This window comes from Diplodia seriata (genome assembly GCF_021436955.1).
Source record: "Diplodia seriata strain FDS-637 chromosome Unknown scaffold_4, whole genome shotgun sequence".
In the NCBI taxonomy this organism is placed as follows: Eukaryota; Fungi; Ascomycota; class Dothideomycetes; order Botryosphaeriales; family Botryosphaeriaceae; genus Diplodia; species Diplodia seriata.
In genome coordinates, this window is record NW_027117311.1 from 2314764 (window position 1) to 2333166 (window position 18403).

The 18403-nt window shown below is 58.0% G+C and overlaps 6 protein-coding genes across 6 annotated transcripts; 4 read left to right on the forward strand and 2 right to left on the reverse strand.

Annotated features, from left to right (window-relative positions):
* Window positions 1–222: 222 nt before the first annotated feature.
* Window positions 223–3409, reverse strand: SLS55_004564 (uncharacterized protein; the record flags this gene model as incomplete). The annotated part of the gene is made up of 4 exons (XM_066776020.1): window positions 223–313; window positions 370–3102; window positions 3241–3295; window positions 3349–3409. 4 exons carry the CDS (start codon window positions 3407–3409, stop codon window positions 223–225), a joined length of 2940 nt encoding a protein of 979 aa, XP_066633901.1.
* Window positions 3410–5249: 1840 nt separating this feature from the next.
* Window positions 5250–5898, forward strand: SLS55_004565 (uncharacterized protein; the record flags this gene model as incomplete). The annotated part of the gene is made up of 2 exons (XM_066776021.1): window positions 5250–5255; window positions 5416–5898. The coding sequence occupies 2 exons, from the start codon at window positions 5250–5252 to the stop codon at window positions 5896–5898; spliced, it is 489 nt and encodes a 162-aa protein (XP_066633902.1).
* Window positions 5899–6682: 784 nt separating this feature from the next.
* On the forward strand, window positions 6683–7996 carry SLS55_004566 (uncharacterized protein; the record flags this gene model as incomplete). The annotated part of the gene is made up of 2 exons (XM_066776022.1): window positions 6683–6868; window positions 6932–7996. The coding sequence occupies 2 exons, from the start codon at window positions 6683–6685 to the stop codon at window positions 7994–7996; spliced, it is 1251 nt and encodes a 416-aa protein (XP_066633903.1).
* A 2542-nt stretch (window positions 7997–10538) lies between these two features.
* SLS55_004567 (uncharacterized protein) lies at window positions 10539–11427 on the reverse strand (the record flags this gene model as incomplete). Its single annotated transcript, XM_066776023.1, has 2 exons — window positions 10539–10970; window positions 11071–11427. 2 exons carry the CDS (start codon window positions 11425–11427, stop codon window positions 10539–10541), a joined length of 789 nt encoding a protein of 262 aa, XP_066633904.1.
* A 583-nt stretch (window positions 11428–12010) lies between these two features.
* On the forward strand, window positions 12011–13120 carry SLS55_004568 (uncharacterized protein; the record flags this gene model as incomplete). The annotated part of the gene is made up of 1 exon (XM_066776024.1): window positions 12011–13120. The coding sequence occupies one exon, from the start codon at window positions 12011–12013 to the stop codon at window positions 13118–13120; it is 1110 nt and encodes a 369-aa protein (XP_066633905.1).
* A 1660-nt stretch (window positions 13121–14780) lies between these two features.
* On the forward strand, window positions 14781–15756 carry SLS55_004569 (uncharacterized protein; the record flags this gene model as incomplete). Its single annotated transcript, XM_066776025.1, has 2 exons — window positions 14781–15276; window positions 15449–15756. The coding sequence occupies 2 exons, from the start codon at window positions 14781–14783 to the stop codon at window positions 15754–15756; spliced, it is 804 nt and encodes a 267-aa protein (XP_066633906.1).
* Between the last annotated feature and the right edge of the window lie 2647 nt (window positions 15757–18403).

An 18403-nucleotide genomic window follows, 5' to 3' on the forward strand; every position in this document is an offset into this window, starting at 1 on the left:
AAAAGCAACGCCTGAAATGCACCCAATCCAACCAACCGTTTTGTTTTTTGTGCACTGGTGGGACAAGACCTATCCAAGAACGCCAATCAATGCAGTGAGGTAAGGGCAGCCCTGCTCAACTGCTCCCGGTGCGAAACGCGGACTTCTTACTCGCCCTCTCTATCCTTTCGGGGAGAGGACGATCAACGTTGCGTGTGTTCGGCACAAAGTGAGGGCCTATTGTTATTGCTGCTGGCTCATGAGCTCCCTGACCAACTCGCGTTGGGCAGTGATCTCAGCCTGCAGCCTTCTTGTCTCGCGCATAGCCTCGTCCCTGTTCGGAATGTTAGAAACACTTCTCATGCTTGTTGATCGATCGGGTATACTCACTTCTCGGTCTGCAGCTCTGCGACTTCGATCTGCGCCATGTTCATGCGGCCGACCACCTCCTCCATCTCTCTGTCGGCATCCGATAACGCCTTCTCCAGATCGTGTACCTTGTGCTCCAAATCCCCAGTCTTCGTTGCTTGGTGGATCGATATACCAAGGCCGCTCGATGTGATGTCCAGCCTGGGGCTTCTTTGCACGAAGATCGGGCTGAGAGGCTTTGGCATGGGGCTGTATGCCGGCGAAAGCTTCGTCGGATCAAGCATACCCCGGGCGCCCTGCATGCGCTTCAACTGTGCTACTTGACTGTCGTTGATCGCACGCAGCTCATCCTCGTGTGGGAAAAGCGCCTCATCCGATTGGTTTTGCGCCACTGAGACGCCTTCCTCAGCTGCGCGCAGTTTGCTTTGCATCTCCGTGATGCGCTTCGCGGCGAGACGCTGCTCGCTCTCACCTCGTCCGATGGCTTCGGCAAGACGCTGCCTGAGAGCGTCGTTTTGCTGTAGTTGTACTTGAGTTTGGGCTGCCAGATCATCCATCCTCTTGGCTGCCCCGAATAGCTCAGACGCAAGAGAGTGCTCCTTGTCCAGGTGTGCAACCTCCGACTCTTGAAGAGCACGGGCCTGTTGACGGTATGCCTCGGCCTCCTTGAGTGCGTTGTCACGCTCCGTCTTCGCGTCCGAAATGCTTTGCTTGAGCAGACCCAAGACACGCTCAGCTTCTTCCGCATCCTCTCCTTCTTCCATTCCTTTGACACGCGCAAGCGAGAGAGCATGCAGGGTCTGAAGCTCCTTGTAAGCCCGCTCCAAAGTGACTGGTGCCTGAGAGTCGTCACTGTAGACACTGCCTGCCGACGGTCTCCTCTCCTGAACGAACATGTCCTTCTCGCCCATGAGATCGCGAAGCGAGCTGGTTTCCAGCTCGGCACGCGCAAGGTCCATACGGACGCCACCAAGGTTCTTCTCGACTTGCCACTTCTGATCGAGAGCATCGTCTGCGCGCTTGCGCAAAAGGTTGATTTCGGCACGAAGGTTTGTGACCTCGCCGTGGAAGGCTGTGCGCCTAGGAGACACATTGAGCGCACGATCTCTCTCCATTTCAAGGAGCTTGATTTTCTTTGCATGGTCCTTCTGCTGCTGTTCGTAGCGGGCCAGGAGTTGCTTGAGAGCACGGTGCAGGGCGTCTCTCTGTTCTTCGACATCTTTCATCTTCTCTCCAAAATCGCGGGGTGCTTCACCCTTCTCTTTGACCGAATTGGACCTGGAGAGTCCGCTCAGTGTGCCACTGCGGGAGCCACGCTTGAGAAGCTGAACGGAATTGCGGGCAAGGGAGTTAGAGCGCGAGAGACCAATCTTCGGCGAGCCGGACGGTGCTCCTTCCTCTCCTTCCTCGGAAATCGAATTGAAACGGTCTGATTGTTGTGCAAGTTCGAGTCGCATGCGGCGAGCGTTGAGCAAGGATTGGTTCTCGTTGCGAACTGTCTGAAGCTCTTGTTGAAGTTTAGAGTTTTCCTCGCCGAGGGCTTGGAGTTGAGCAGCTTGGAGCTGAGCGACCTCAGCAATGTTTGCTTCATTCTGAACGGTACTGAGTTGACGCTTGAGGCGGGTGATCTCGTCTTGGAGCTTTTCGATGCGGTCTGCCTGGGCATCGTTGGTTTCATTGCGGACATTATCGAGCTCGTACTGTAGGCGAGCGTTTTCTTGTTGCATGTCCTTGAATTGGTCCAGGCGAGTGCGGAGGTCCGGAAGGATTTCCATTTGGAAGGATTCGAGTTCCTGCTGCAGGCGCGTGTTTTCGTATCTCAGCTTCTCGACCTCTCCAGCCCCGGTCTCGAGGCCGGTCAAGCGAGCGTTGAGCTGCGGAATGATTTCATCACGCAAATTGTCTCTCTCACCCCGGTCCTTGTCGTGCGCCTCGCGTAGGGCTGCCAGTAGATCTTCCAGGTTTTCCTTGGCTTGTTTCTCATCAACAAGTCGGCGCTTGATATCATCCAGCTTCTCGTTTCCTTGAAGCTGCTCCTCCAGAGACTGGACTTGAGCTTCAAGGTCCGCACGTCTCCGCAACTCATCTTGAAGTCGCTGTGCGGTCTCATTCTTGGCTGATGCCCTGTCCTGCTCTGCTTTCCGGCGCAACTTTTCCAATGTCTCTAGCTTCGCCTCGGTGTCGCCAATGGGGAACTTTGCGGAACTAGCACCAGAGTCGGAGTAGTAATCACTTGTCCTGCGGTTTTCTGTTGTCCCCGAAGGATTCTCCATCTTATAGTTCTCAAGCTCATCTTCGAGTTCCAACTCTCTCTTGATCGAGCCGGCTAACTCTGCACTGATCTCGCGCAGCTCGCGCTCGAGCTCCTCAACGTGCGCATTGACGCTATGAGAGGATGAATAGAGTGGGGTGCCGGGTACAGTGAAGTACGACTGTTGGGAGTTGGCCGCAGGAATGTCCAGTGCCTTGGGCGTCTTCTTCCCTGGATTGAGAGCATTGGGTGCTGCGGAGTCGTCGGAGAAATTGGTAGCAGGCGAGCCATTCGCTAGGTTTTGTGATCCAGACTTCCATCCAAAGAACGAAGTGAACTTGTTGCCGGTGGCCATCTCAGGTTTCGGCGAGCGGTCCTCGTCGTCCGTGAGCTGGTCATAGTCGAGGAAGTCGCCGGTAACGCCATCCTCTCCGTGGATCTGAAGTGTCAAGTCTGGGGTTCTTTTTGAATCATATGAGGACATGGTCGGGGTCCGCTCGTGACTGTGTAAGTTGTCTGGGGCTGTTTCAGGATCCCATTCAGATGTTGAAACTCGTGCCGTATGGTAGCTGCTGGCCGCGCGATCATAACCCGGCCGGGAATTGTTTTCCACTACTGGCAGCAAGCCTCCGTATTGCGACGATGCTCGCCTCGCACGCGGTTCGTCTTCTGCGATGTAGTCGTCTAGCGGGTCGTCTGGCGTAGCGCCGGTGGCGTCGGTGCTGTATGCAGGTCAGTCTGACAGTTACCGTTTGATGTCGCGCCCCAAAACGGCGATGATTCGCCCTGGAGGATTCGGGACGTGGACATACTTGTCTCGGGTGTGGGGGTTGAATTCTTCCTTTGTCGCGGTCAGGGGCGGCGTGAAGGCTGCCTGCGAGCGCGCGAAGGGGTGGGGAGTGTTGTCGGTAGAGAAGGCGCGCTGCGTGTGACCTCTCTCGACGATCCGGGGGCCCGTGGTATAGCTTTGGGAGGAGAAGCGCGTGGCGACGGGCGAGGCGTTAGCGGGCAGCGGCTTGCGACGGACGGGAGGTGATGCAACGGTCGGACTCGCTGGCGTCTGAGCGCGAAACGTCGCAGAAGAGGGCGTGGTGATGCCGACGAGCGAGGCGGTCCTAAGCTGAGGGGCTTCTATATCAGGCGACAAGGGCGTCTCAGACGAATTGGTGCCCCGGCGACGGGCAGCTGGTGGAGTCTGGGTATCGGCGTGCATTATTCCAATCGGGCAAAGATGGAGATAGTGAAAGGGCCGCTGCACGAATCGGTCGGGGACACGAGAATCTCTTCCTTCCAGACTCTGGCGTCCCGAGGCGTCTCGAATCTTGTCCGCGTGCGGAAGGGGAAGGGGAGAGGCTTGAGAAAGATGCGCGCTCCGCAGTGCTATCGGGGGTGGTCTGGGAACAGGCCAAGCCGCGTGCTGGTGGCCAGGGCAGGCCGCTGATTGGACGCACCACGCAGGGAAGACGCAGCTCGCTGCTGGTTCAGGGCAGTGGGCTGCCTGGCACTGCGGAGAACGGCGCTTGCGCCGGCGTGGCCAGAGAGCGCAGGCAACGGAGGCTTCCCTAAAAACGCCAGGCCGTGCGAGGCAGAGGCCGGCCGCTGTTCTTGCGCCAACAGATCCCCTTTCTTGGCTGTGCATTCATTTCCCTGCCTGTCGCCCAAGCCCCCAGAACCGCGCTGGGCGATGGGGTTCATCACCACGAAGCGCTGCAGCGCGCCAGCATCGATCGCGGCCCACACTGCGATCCTGTCGCTGTCGTCAATCGCGCCATTCAGAAGTAGCGCTCCCGTCCAATCGCACGCGACCCACGCCCGCCGCGTCTCCAGCCAGCGCGTCCGCCGCTCCACCAGAGGTCCAGAAGCGCCGGCGCCTAGGCCGCTGTCGTGCAGCATTCATTTGGCCCGGCCCGCCGCTGGCGAATTGTTTCATGTCTTTCGATGCATCGGCGCGGCTAATGGACGTGTAATTTCGCTGCTCGCCAGCCACGTTAGCTCGCGGATCATGCCTCGTCAGGGGAGGCCTCAGCGTTCTCCTGTCCTATCGCTGTCTATGCCGGCGAGCACCGCACAACTCGCCCGGTAGTACCACCGGCCCGTGAGGCATCGGCCGCTTGCCGAGCGCATAAGGAGGCGCACAAATATAGCAACTTTGTATATTCTGCATTGGGTTCCAGGCGCCTCGCCAGCAGTTGCAATATTGAGAGCCGCGCAGGCAACGCGTCGGCAGTGCCAGTGCCAGTGCCACAGTGAGTGCCAGCATCCTCAGGGTCCATCGGATCGACGGCGGCGGCTTGGCGGTCGGATGCGGCAAAACTGTTGTTCCTGGTTGCCCAGCTCGCCCAGCGGCGCGTCATACCGCGGGGACAACATGGAGACGGCCTGAAGTAGCAGTCCAGCAGCGCTCCCAATACCGTTCTCATTTCCCCCGAGTCGCCTCGCGGCACACCGCTCACACTCATGTCGTACCACTCCCCACACCAGTCCCAAGCACAGTTCCAGTTCGATGCCTCCACACCGCCGCCTCCGCCGCCGAAGCCCTCCGCTCACTCGAGCGGAAGAGGCACCCCGCTTACCGGTCCGCCGCTACCCCCCACACCTGCTCAGATAGCTCAGGCCCAGGCCGACCCGGCTTCACAGTCGCCTCATGCATATGGCGGTCAGCAAGTGCCCGTGGTTGACCGTCAACCGCAAATTGAACTGCCCGAAGAGGGCTGGCTTCCGGATGTGTTGAAAGACAAGAAGTGCGAAATTGCCTCACAATGCGTGATGCGGATCGTCCAATGCTCACAATTACATGCAGCACGGCTGACCTCCAGACCGTTCTTGAGAATCCCGAGCTCCAGAAAGCACTCGCTCACTCGCCGGACACTGCCCATCCCTCCATCGCCGCATCTACCGTCCCCCTCAACGAGGCCCTGGCGGCCAATATAGCACTGGCGGAGTCGTTGAAGAACCTTGAGTCGCATCTGCAGCACCAGCGCCAGCATACCCAGTCCCGACTGCTTGCCCTTCGTGCCCTCGAAGGACAGTGGCGTGCGAAGCAAGCCGAGCAAGATGCTGCGCTCAAGGACTTCAGTCCACCAGCACTCTACCAGAGGCTAAGCACTTCCATCGCCGAACAAGAAGCGCTTTGCCGTGGTCTAGAAGAGAGCTTCCTTGAGGGCGAAGGTGGCGGGCAAGCCACTGAACGAGAGGTTGCAGAATTCGTGAGACGGATTAGGGAGGGCAAAAAGGTCGCATACTTGAGAAGAGAAAGAAAGGAGAGATGGGACGAGGGCAGAGTTGGCGGCTGGCGATGAACCGTGAGTGCATATCCGTGCGCCCTTAATAGCGGTGTCCACCAATAGTGTTAGTCGTGCTCCTGCTCATGCCTTCGTCGCTTTAGTGCGCATTAGAGATACCCCAAAGATGAGACGCTTGCAAATAATGCTACGGGCAGAATAACCTGCAACGCCGACTTGTGGAGACAGTGTTCCCATCTGCCGCAAGTTAAACCGGCAGGAATACAACACAAGCGCGGCCTCGAAGGACGCAGACATCCCGTGTCCGAAGAATGGTGTTGAGGAAGACTTCGGACGGAAGGCGTCGGGCTAGTGTCTGTCCGGTTCGCTCGGAACAGGGGTCCAGATAAGGATAGTGGTGGGGTAAACAACGTGGGAGCCACCGAAAAATTGCGCCCTAGCCGTTTAGAGCAGGTCATATTGCCGACTTTTATCGAGTGTTCGTGCGAATTTTCACTGCTAGAGGACGCTTGGACGACTCTAGTGAAAGAAAAAAAGGGCATGGCTGGTCGCGGCAACATAACATACGGCTTTGGGTAACGGTGACACTCACGCCTTCCCTCGCATTTTCCTGGCTTCGCCCTCACGACCTTGCCCCATCTGGACGGGACGGTATCACGCGCGCATCAGTAGCCGGAAATCCCGGTGGCGCGGATCTGCCGCGATTACTGTTCGACCGCAGCCCTCAACCTCGCCTTCTGGGACGTTGTCACGACTGTTCACAGCAAGAGTACTCTCCCCGCCAATTATCCTCTCGTCACTGCCCTGCCATGACTGTGTGCAGCGCGAGTTGACGAACCAGATGCTTCTTCCGAACTCCCGCTCGCCGATAAGGCCGGGCTACAGCCGCACCGTCTTCGTCTTTGCCGGCATCACTGCACTGTTTCTATGGCAGTTTTACATCCTCGACACGGCACAGCCCGTGCAATTAGCGAAGACGCTCTTCGGTGGGCAAGAAAGCGTCGAAGTTGCTAATGCCACGCTTGGAGTATGTCATTTCACCACGAGTCAGCGTTAGAATGCCACTTTGGTTAACGTCGCATCCGTACAGTTCCAAACAATCATCGCCATCTCCTCCGAAGATCCATCCAAGCCGGGCGCATGGCGCCAGCACGGCCTCCTCGCGGCAGCGAACCGGACAGGTCTGGAAGTCAATGTGCACCAGTCCCGGCATGTCCCGGACGACGAGCTGCACGCTTTCATGCAGCATACTTCGAAGAGTGGCGAGTCGCCGCGTATAGGCAGCGCAAGGGCATGGCTGGCACATCTGGACGCCCTCAAGTATGTGCTCGCACACGACATCAACACCGCCCTGATACTCGAAGACGACGCCGACTGGGACGTCCGGATCCGGCAACAACTCGCGCCAAACGCAGCCGTGCCATCACTGGTGCGCGAGATCCTCGACGACAGCGAGAACAACGACGTTGCAGGCCTCATGCCTTCGTTCTCCTCCAACGCCACCCTCAGCAACAACGCCACCATCCCCTACACCCTCGGCTACGACATCCTCTGGCTCGGGCACTGCGCCTCGGGCAAGACCCCGCGCTCGCGCCAACTCGACACGCTTGCCGACGCCGCCACCGTCCCGCCCGCCAACCGCCTGCGCGCCTTCGCCGACCGCTACGCCTACACGCCGTTGCCCGATGGCACGCGCAGCATCATGCGCTCGCCGGGACCCACGTGCACGTTCGCGTACGCCGTGACCCGGCAAGGGGCGGCGCGAATCCTCGAGATGACGGGCCAAGGCGGCGGCGCGGCGTTCGACAACGAGGTCGGCGCTGGGTGTGCGAAGGGCGAGAAGAAGGGTGGGCTGAGGTGCGTGAGTGTCGCGCCAGAACTGTTTCATCATCAGCGGCTCGTTAGCGGGGATGGGAAGGGTAGTAGTATGGTAGAGGACATGAATTGGGGGATTGAAGAGGGGGATGGCGTGGATGGGGAGTTGAAGAGTAGGAAGAGGAAGAAGATCAAGACGGATAAGGGGCTTGCGCGTGGTGGACAGAGGTTTATCACGTTCAATATCATGTACAGTACAAGGTGCAATGCCGAGAAGGGTGATGGGGAGTTGGTGGAGTGTATGCCGACGGACGAGGAGTTGGACTGGTACACGACGTGAGCGTGGAGTTGTTGGTACTTGCGGAACGGCCTTGTTTTTGGAAGCACGAAGGAGTTAAGCGCAGGAGTCCGGATTGATACCCATATCGGATTAGTTATATTTTTACATAGCAGCGACAAGACTAATATAACGATAAGAATCGTGCGATTGATGCTTTCCACCCTTTGTTTTGCTGAGTTCGTATTCAAGCCTATGCGAAGACAGGACGGCGGGTGACAAAAGGAATTACCCACTCGTATCTACCTCGTAGAAAAATCCTACATAAGACGGGTAGTTAAAAGCAAGATTCGAACGTAAATGCGCGAATTTAAAACCTATACTCACATCTGGACCTTGTGTTCAACTGCTTACATGAATATTTGATGCGGCATCTGTGTGTCAGGCAAATGCGGGTGGGCAATTTCTTTTGTCACCCGCCGTGGCAGTACCGGTCTGAAGAAGTCGTCAACGTGCTTACTGCGGTATATCATTTATGCTGCCTTCCATCTCAACAAAACAATTACAACTGTCTCGTCGGGCGACGAGGTGATGTCAAAGCAGAGGATGACGCTAATTAACTAGGCGTCCACTGCGGGTTCCTCACCCTTGCAAAGATCGAAAAAGAGGTGCGCACTACCAATCTCATGCTACAAGAGACAAGAAACGTTCTCATAGATATAGGCACGGGAGCTGCAGAACGCGCGGCCCTGAGTGAGTGGCAGTAAGCGAGACGAGTTGAAGATAGGGTTGTGACGTGGGAGCCAAGGCTGCGCTGCGGAGTTGCTCCAGACAACGTGCGGGCGGAAAGCTAGGGCCAAGGGGAGAGGCGTGCGGCCGATCCACCCGCTTTCCCAGCCGCCCCAAAGTCCAGCCGCCCGATAATTGAAGACTACCAGAGCAAAACCGGGCTGTCCTGCCCACTCTTCGCCCTCCAAACAATTCTGACGTTCGGCCTACTTGGTGAGTGACGCGCAAGCACCTTTGCTCTCTCTATAGTTCCGCCCAGCTAATCTCACAGCCACTGCAGAAACAGCGCACGCTCGTTACAGCCAGCACGCCGCATCATTACCGCATCCCGACGCCCACCACACCACCACCGTCACCACCGCAGTAGAGCATTCTCACGCCCGGCTCTCCCTCCGCACTGCATTCGCGCAATTCCTCTACAGACAATCCGCAAAAGCTCCACAATGCGCACATCACTACGCCTCTTCCTCGCGGCCTCGCTGCTCGCCAGCAGCACCAGCGCAGTCCGCGACTCCGCCTCCGCATCCCCGCCCACCAATAACAACAACAACAACAACAACAACGGCTCACCCCAAACCACCCTCACTCCAACGCCCTACTCGCCCTTCTCCCCCGGCCTGATCCTCGACCACATCCCCTTCCTCCACCACACCGCCGCCGCCGCCTCACCCGCCGCAGCACCACCGCCATCCGGTCCCACCCCGGCCGCCTCCTCCACCAACGCCGCCGCCGCAGCCGTCTTCTCCCCCACCACCACACCGGCACCCTTCTACCACATCAACAACCCTTTCAAGCGCCAAGCTAGCAGCTCGTCCTCCAGCTCCGGCGGCACGACCTGCCCGACGTCCTACAAGGCGTGCGGGGCGCTTGGCGCGCCCGGCCTGTGCTGCCACCGCTCGAGCAACTGCGCCGTCGACCAGGCCGGCCACGTCGCGTGCTGCCCCTCGGGCGCCGTGTGCACGGGCAGCATCCGCGCGAGCTCGACGGTGGCGCCGGGCTACGGCGTGACGACCATCACGGAGAGCGGTAGCTCGAGTCTCGGGAGCTTCGTGTTGCCGAGTTCGGCGGGCACGACCGGGACTACGACTACCGGTGGGGGTTTCATTGTTGTCGCGAGCACGACGGTGGCGAGTCCGAATGCGGCGGGGTTGGGGAGGAGGGGGTTGATTCCGGTTGTGGGGTGGTTCTTGTGAAAAGAGGCGGGGTTGGTTGGTTGAGGTTTGGGGCTTTTCTTGGTGGCTTACTTTCTTGGTTTTATTATTCATTCCGTTTGGGTGGTTGGGAATTCTGGATGCTAAGGGCCAGCATGCTTGGAAAGTGACGACGGTTACGAGTCTGAAGAATGACGATTTGGATATGGGATAAACGTAATGACGAGAAGATGAATCGAAAGGTACAAATGGAAGAGGGCTTGGTCGGCTACGTATGATATGAATTGGATGGGGAGTTGGTGGGCTGTACATACGCTTCTCAAGGATTCTTGCTTCTCCAAATTGGCCGCCTCTAGGGTGGAGCACTACTTTGACTCCTAGAATATTTTACATTCATATCGAAACGTCTATCCTCACATTGACTTGATCATGGCTACAGGCCATATGCATGAGACTTTGCGCGCAAGAGAGGAGTGTGCCACCAACGCACCGCTCTTCCCGATCCCAATTCCCTTTTCCCCAGGCTCCATGTACTCCGTTCCATGCAAAGAAATCTCAGGTGCGCATACACATCACCCCAGTCTCCCCTCATACAGCCACCCCTTCCAGCCAACAAGCCGACACCTCACGCACATGCCCTTCCTTCCTACAACCCCCACCACCCCTCACCAAATCCCCAACCACTTCTTCACCGGCCTCCGCTGCTGCTGCTGCCTCCCCTCAAAATCCCTAAACTGCTCCTCCTTGGCAACGGGACTCTCCTCGACCGCCTCGTCAACGGCAACATCCACCACCTCGGTCTTCTTCTCGTGCGGCTCGCTCAGCCAACCGCGCAGCAGGCCCTTTTCCTCGCCGTCGATGCCGTGGGCGCGGCGGAACTCGGCGCGCTTGTCGACGTCCTCGACCTTGCGCTTGCGCTTCTCGGCCGTCTCCTGCGAGACGTGGTCGGCGTGCATGCGGTAGACGCTGAAGAACTGGTGGAGCGAGCGGAAGGGGTGGGAGAGGAGGTCGGAGCGCGCGGGGAGGAGGTCGCGGTAGGGGGTCGTGGTGAGGAAGTTCATGAGGAAGACGTAAAAGGCGAGAGAGAAGAGGACGGCCTGCGGCGGGGTGTTGTTGTTAGCCATTGGATTGTGATTTTATTTTCTTTCTTTCTTTTTTCCCCCTACGATGGATGGTGGGGAGGAGGGGTCGACGTACCAGCGAGATGTAGACGTGCAGCATCCGGTTCGTCAGGAAGTAGTGCATGAAGGTGCCCTCGGGAGGCATCATGTTCGGGTACTTCTTGCGCTTCTGCTGCGCCAGCTCCTCGGGCGTCAGCTGCGGGCCGTATGTGTACTGCGGCTTCTTGCGGTTCGACGGCAGCCGCGCCGCGTGCGACGGCGGCCGGAACTTGTCCGGCTTCTCGAGCACGCGCGGCTTGGAGGCGTCGTCTTTTTTGTTCTTGCTGGCATAGGTGCGACGGAAGAGGAGCGCGCTCGATGACGTGGGCCGGCCGAGGGAGAAGAGGAGCGCGGCGGAAGTGGTGCGGAGAGGGTGCGCGGAGGAGAGGCGCATGAGGGCGCGCGGCATTGGGGCGGATGCCATGGCGGGCGCAAAGCTTGGTCGGTCGGAAGTTCGCGGTGATGGAAAGGGCAGCGGGCAAGTGGAGAGATGGTCGGGGAAAATTGGTGCGGCGGTGGTACGCGTGGGCGGCCGGAGGAGCTCGGGGATCGATCGACGGGGCCGGCTTTCAAACTCTGTTGTAACTCCTGTACTTGCCAACTTCCTTTCTTTTGCTGTCTTCTGCCATTTCCCGCGTTTGAGCGACATCAAGGTAGGTGACGAGTTCTCAGAACACCCCAGTTCTCCTCTCAGGCCGCCATTCCGCCTTGAACCCCAAATGCTCCGGGTTGGTAGATGGCGGTCAGGGCGCCTGGTCGTCTGGAAAGTAGAGGATATTACCATTGCCTTAGGAAGCAGTTTTCCACGCATCAATCTAGCTTAAGTGATGCATAAAGGCATGTTTCGTTTTGTTGTCACAGTCAAGTCTTCGTCCAGCGTCTGACGCTTCTCCGCGCCTGCAGTCCTTCCCAGCCGAGTTGCCCTGTCCTTACTCCGTCACGTTTACTTCTTCTTGCTCTACTTTCTGCGTTGCTTCATGGCCAAGGACCCACCGCCTTTCGCCCAGCCCGAATACTGGGACCAACGCTTCGCCAAAAACCCCTCGGCCTTCGACTGGCTGCTCCCGGCCAACTGTCTGGACGGCGCCATCGTCGAAGCCCTCGAGCACGCCTCTTCCCCGTCTAACCCCCGCCCGCGCCTGTTGCATATCGGCTGCGGCACGTCGGTCCTCTCACTACACCTACGCTCCCACGTTGAGGATCCACGCCAGGTCCACAACACCGACTTCTCGCGCGTGGCCGTCGAGCTAGGTGCGCGGTGGGAGCGCGACGTCTTCGAGGCAGACACAACCACCGCGCACGAGGCGAGCGAGGCCTTCGGATGCGAGAGCAAGGAGAGTGTGGCGCTGAACCAGGATGGAGCGTCTCCGCCGGAACTAGTCAAAGAACCCACCGGCGAGGAAGAGAACGGGAGAAAAGGGGGCGCTGAACTGGCCACCGACCACGACCACGACCACCGCCACCCACCCCGCATGCAGTGGAGCACACTAGACCTGCTCTCCCTCCCCTCCATCACCGCGCTGGCCAGCCGCGAAGGCCGCCGCTACGACATCATCGTCGACAAGAGCACCTGCGACGCCATCAGCTGCGGCGACGACGTGCCCGTCCCGCTGCCGCACCCGCTCCAAATGTCTTCCTCCTCCGCCAACTCCTCTTCCCCCTCCTCATCCTCGTCTTCCCCATCTCCCTCGTCGTCGTCGTCGTCGTCGTCTTCTTCTCCCTCACCCTCCCCTTCCGCCTCCACCACGGTAAACATCCACCCCCTCCACATCCTCGCCCTCCACCTCGCCTCCCTCGTGCCCCCTGGCGGCCGCTGGCTCGCCCTGTCGTACTCCGGCCAGCGCTTCCCCTTCTTCGAGCCGTTTCCCGCGCGTGCAGACGAGGGGAGGTTGGACGCTGAGTTGTTGGAAAAGGGGTTCGTGCATCCGGGCCGGTTGTGGCGGCTAGAGAGGAAGGAGATGGTGGAGGTGGAGGAGGAGGGTGAGGACGGTGGTGGTGGGCTGGTGCATAGGCCGAAGACGGCGCATTGGGTTTATGTTATGGTGAGATCGGAGGTGGAGGTGAAGTTGGCGGGGAGAAGGGTGTGAGAGTGAAGTGGCTTTTGGGGCGTCGCTGATGTTTGTTTGAGGAGGGCTGGGTCTCGGAGAGGAGGGTGTGGGAGTGGCCTGGTCGATGAGGGACTGGGTGTGTGGTGGTTGTGGTTGTACTTGTTTGTGGGCGGTTGGTTCACTTGAGTTGTGGATATGACGAATGCTTGAGCTGCACCATGTTGGTCTTCACTGCGATTGATAGCCTTAGCGCCGACTATTCTCCCCCTATACCCGCAAGTGATTCTACACTGTTCATACCGGAACACTCAAAGCGGATCCAGATATTGATGCAAAAGTATCCAGACACAAGACTTCAACTGCCTCCCCATTACCTACTCAAGTAAGATGCACTTCCCTTGGTGAGAGCTTCAACTGCTTTGAGACCGATGTGGTTGATTCAGTTTAGAAATATACGGAAGCTTTTAAGCTAATGCACTTGGGCCCCAGCGTCCTAATACAAGGGACAACAGATGGGGCTATTACACAAGGGAAACTTCCTACGGGAGAAAATAGAAGGGTAAAGCTTAAGGTTCCGAAAGCATGGTCTGGCCCAATAAGGGGAAGCCGGCCTTCAGTCGGACATCGCAAGGGCCTTACAACAAAGCAGGCATTCCTGTGGACATTTGCCATCACTGCTTCTCCACAAAGGTTTCCTGATCATCATTGCAGCACATATTGCCACTATCATAAACGACTCAAATGTCACACCATATCGTGAGTCAAACGTTCTCTTCTACTAAGAAAAAGTATTGATCGGGAAGCTTAGCAGCGCATCGACAACTCTGGGTTGGTCCACGTCTCTCGAGTGGCAAAGGAGCAGCATTTCTTTACCTCTCAAGTCTTCGAATCCGCGTCCTGCATATCTTAAGTGCGTTCGTGGTATACCCCCGTGCCTTACATGGCCATCCTATTTGGGGAAATGAATGCACTTTGTAGATCACCGACGTCGTTTACGAGCAGGAACCATCTGTTCGGAAGGCTCCCTTTGCCATGGGATCTTCGATGGTCGTTTTTGAGACAGGTCAGATCCAGCATCCGCAGAACCTCATGACTATTGAAGTTCATTTCCCCATCACTCATGGCAAGCGCCTGCGGTTACACGTAGCGCACCCTTTGTCGAGCCGATCATCTTTACGAGTGAGGGTAGAACCAAACCGCCGGCTCGTCTCTCATTGGCGGGGCAAGCCACGTTCTTCCCCCATTGGCCCCCCCGGCGCCAGCCCGCAGCTGCAAAGTGCCCGATCAGGCAATCCCCCACGACACCCCGCGTAGCCGAGCATGCTCGTCACTGGCACGCCACTCGTCTTATCTGCAGCAACTCGCGACCATCACATGTCCGCCGTTCATGCAAAGCTGCGCTGGCTCGAGATGATTCCGCCATGAGGCTGAAGAAAACGACTGGCAGAAGAACCCCATATATCTCCCCGCCGCCGCGAGAGTCTCACGTCAACGCTGGCGTTTGGAGAGGTTTCAAACCGACACCCTTCTCTTTTTTTTTTCCCTCTCCCCCTCTCTTCCTCTCTCCCTCTCTCCCTCTCTCCCTCTCTCCCTCTCTCCCTCTCTCCCTCTCTCCCTCTCTCCCTCCCCTCTTCCCCTCCCTCCACCCCACCGTCGCCCCTCCTCGCCACGCGCGCCATGCCAACCCTCCCCCGCAACCATGCCTCCCAAGCATGAAAGCCACCACCCCCACCACCACCACCCCCACCACCGCGGCAGCGCCGGCAAGAAAGCTCCCCCCAAATCGATCCTCAAAAACCGCAACCGCAAACCGCAACCCTCGCCGCCACCCGCAACCGCCCCGGCCAGCGCTCCAGACGACCCACCACCACCACCACCACCACCAGAAGAAGAAGAGAACCCACCGCCCCTCCCCTCCCGTGAAGCCTCGCCCGACGCCGCGCCCACGATCCGCAGCAACTCGAAGCGCGCGTGCCAGCTGCTGCAGCGCATCGCGGCCGACCGCAGCCCGGTGGCGGCCTTCTTCGGCGTCGCGCGGCTCAAGGGCCCGGCGGCGGCGCTGCACCGGCTGCTGGCCGAGGAGGGCGGCCGGGTGCGGACGGGCGAGCGCGACATCCGCAAGATCTTCAGAGGCGAACCCAAGGGGGTGGTGCGCGAGTTGTTGGAGGGGGATGGGGAGTTGCCTGGGAAGACTGGTGAGTAGTGGAGTTCATCCTGATGTTACTTGTACCTCATGTGGCTGTGTTTTTGCGGTGGTGGTGTTGGTGGTAGGGAGGGGGAGGGAGTGGAGGGAGGGAGAGAGGAGTGTTGGTGTTGGAATGCGGGACTGACTGATTGACTGACGCGGGGATTGATAATGTAAAACAGTGCAAACGAAGACGGAGTTTGTGTCCATCAACAGCCAGTTCAACAAGATCGTCGTCACACCGCTGGAGAAGTCGTTCCGCAGCCACGGCCAGTCGCAGCCAGACTACGGCCACCTACGCAAGCAGGCGGAGCTGCTGCTGGCGCAGGCCAGGGAGGCGCGCGACGCGCTGAAGACTGCCGTCAAGGACGCGAAGAGGAGGAACGGTGGCCCCGACGATCATGATGAGCCGGATCCGCTGCAGTTCAAGATCCCGGTCCAGCACAGAAAGAGACGCAAGCGGCATTCTCAGGGCCGGAAGAAGTTTTAGTGGTGGACGAGGGAGGGAGGACTCGATGTCGTTCGCTTTGTGCTTTTGTCGCTCAAGCCGGAGTTTGGCAGTATTTCGGTATGGTCACGGTCGTTATTTCGAAGGGCGTATGGCGCCCGTTCTTTACTAAAGGTGCTTTTTCGTTGCCGTTGGGGGCGGGGAGGAGTTCCATGGAAAGGCGAGCTTGTATGTGTAATGTATACTTTATCTCCTACATCGAACCCCTCGTTTTTGGGTATCACTTCTCGAATATCAGATCAGTTTTATCTTGCATACTTCAAACTTTATGGCATGACCTTCTTGTAAATACGAATTATTGATGAGGCTGTTACGACAAAGCCTCTACTCAGCAACTCTAGCAATATGATGTTGTTGGGCGGGTATAGACTGTGACGGGTAGGTATGGCGACAATGTGAAATGCGGTCAGGATCAACTTCAAACTCCATCAATCTTCCCCATGAACGCTGATGGTCTGAGAAAGCTGTTTAGATGCCAATACGTTCCATGCCGAGGTATTGCTCCCTCCTCAAGTCGAAGGCCTACGAAGACTATGGGATGAAGTTGAAGGTAACAATTGAAGGTAAGCAAGTCAGAGTTCTGTTGTGTGTAGAATGTCTCTGTCTTGATACATACAGAGAGACAGTGATTAACTGGAGAATCTTGGTGCCATTGTCCGTAGTTCCTGCTCGAGCATGTGCAGGGCGTTCTGCCGTTGAAGGAAAGGGTGGAAAACGCAGCAATCCGTTCAATGTCAAGTACATTTTGGCAGCATTATTTTTAGGACAAGCTTCAAAGATACTCGGCAGCTTCATTCCATTCGTCGCCTGAACACCGGCCACGATGCATCTCTGGCGTCTCCTTCAACATACTCATGAAGCAAGGCTCCTCGATCTGAAGTGTCTTGGCTCGAATCTCAGATCGCTACGACGATGTGGTCATGACAGCCAGCGACGCATGAGCATATCGGTCACCAGCGGCACAAGTCATTTGGCATCGGCGATGACATATCACCCCTCTCATCGTCACCTTCCCAATGGGGAATGCCTTCGGCGACGCCCAAGCGGCAGAAAAGGCCACCTGCCATGAACGCACCCTCTCACCGCTCAGTCGCAAGCACCTGCAGCGGTCCCCGGCCCAAAGCAGCTGCAGCAGACACACAATGCCCGCGTCGATCCCACGACCCTCTCGTCTCGGGGCGATGCCGGAACGGGCAAGCAGAGACAGACCGCCACCACCGCCGGCATCCTTTTCCTGTCGACACTCATCAGCCGTCAATAAAAGGGCCCACTTGCCGATAGCAGAGGCGTCGACGAAGAAACCTGCACGACATCCTTGGAAAAGCAAAAGCTTCTAGAACGTGGGGCCTGATTCATGCGTGACCGCAAGGCTGTTCGGAACGCGTCTCCGAAACGACGAACTCGATTGATGGTCGTGGGTAGCGCCAGCCCAACCCAAAAGGCCTCCCTCCAAGCAACCACACCATGACTCTCCACCTTTTGGTGGAAGAAAAAGCAAGAGCAAAAAAGGCGCAGATGCCGGCACACGCACAATGCCCCTCGACGACGACAACAACAACAGCGAACAGCAACGTCGCGTTTGCTCCACCCCACATCTGTGCTGCTGCCCATCGAGACATGGAACGGCGTCCGAGAAAGGCGCAGCCGTCCCCACACACGGGCGACGCTAAAAAACGCCGCCACGCCATTTCCCCATTCGACACCGCCTCAATCTCAAAGCAACAGCGAGAGACAGGCGCGTTCCAGCCCTAGAATCGCCACAGATGGTATCATGATAAGCCGGTTGTCGGCAGCCGGCCCTTGTTCGGATGCGGTAAGGCGATTGATCAAGCCCTTTGGTCCGGAGAGCGATGAGAGACGGGTGGTTCATCGAAGATGATCGGGGACCAAAAAAAGCTCGTGGCTGGCGGTGGTGGTAGTTGTCGGAACCGCGTTTTCTCCCGACCTAGCGGTAAAGTAACGACTCCCGCGCTGCCATTGGCCACATGCCTGCGGTCCACAAGTATCTACGTACCTGATGAGATTCCCGCGCGCGGCTTTTCCATGTCTCACCGCCTCTCGCGACTCATCAACCACGGCCATCAACGACACGAACGCGCGCGCACACATTGCATGTGATGACGAAAAAAAAAGTTCGAAAAAAAGTGCCGGGGCTGGAACGGGCAAACGGGCTCAACACCAGGAATAGTGTCGTCTGCTAGTGCTGGTCAGTAGCCCACACACAACTCATTCAGGCCCGCTGGATTTTCCGGTCAGCTCAAAGCAGACAACGGCGCTGCCACCATGGCTACAATGGGACGCGTATGCTACCCGCATCAGGAAACAACAGCAACAACAACCTTGTTTTTCTGACGATGTGGTGGAACCAGCCGGGGAAAGAGAGCGGCGGCTGCTGCGGGCGGCAGCGGTCACCACCGCCGACGCCCCATTGAGTGAGGTGGCGGCGGTATGGCGTTGTTCGTCGTGTGGTGCCCATCAGCAGCGGTGGCGGTGGAGCAAAAGGTAATCATCATCAGTGGTGAGGCGTGTGGCTGTGCGGTCCTGCTGTCCATGCTGCCGTGCTGGGCCGGGCCGATGCTGATGACTCTCAGCATCATCATCACCAAGATCAGTAAGCTAGAAAAGACGG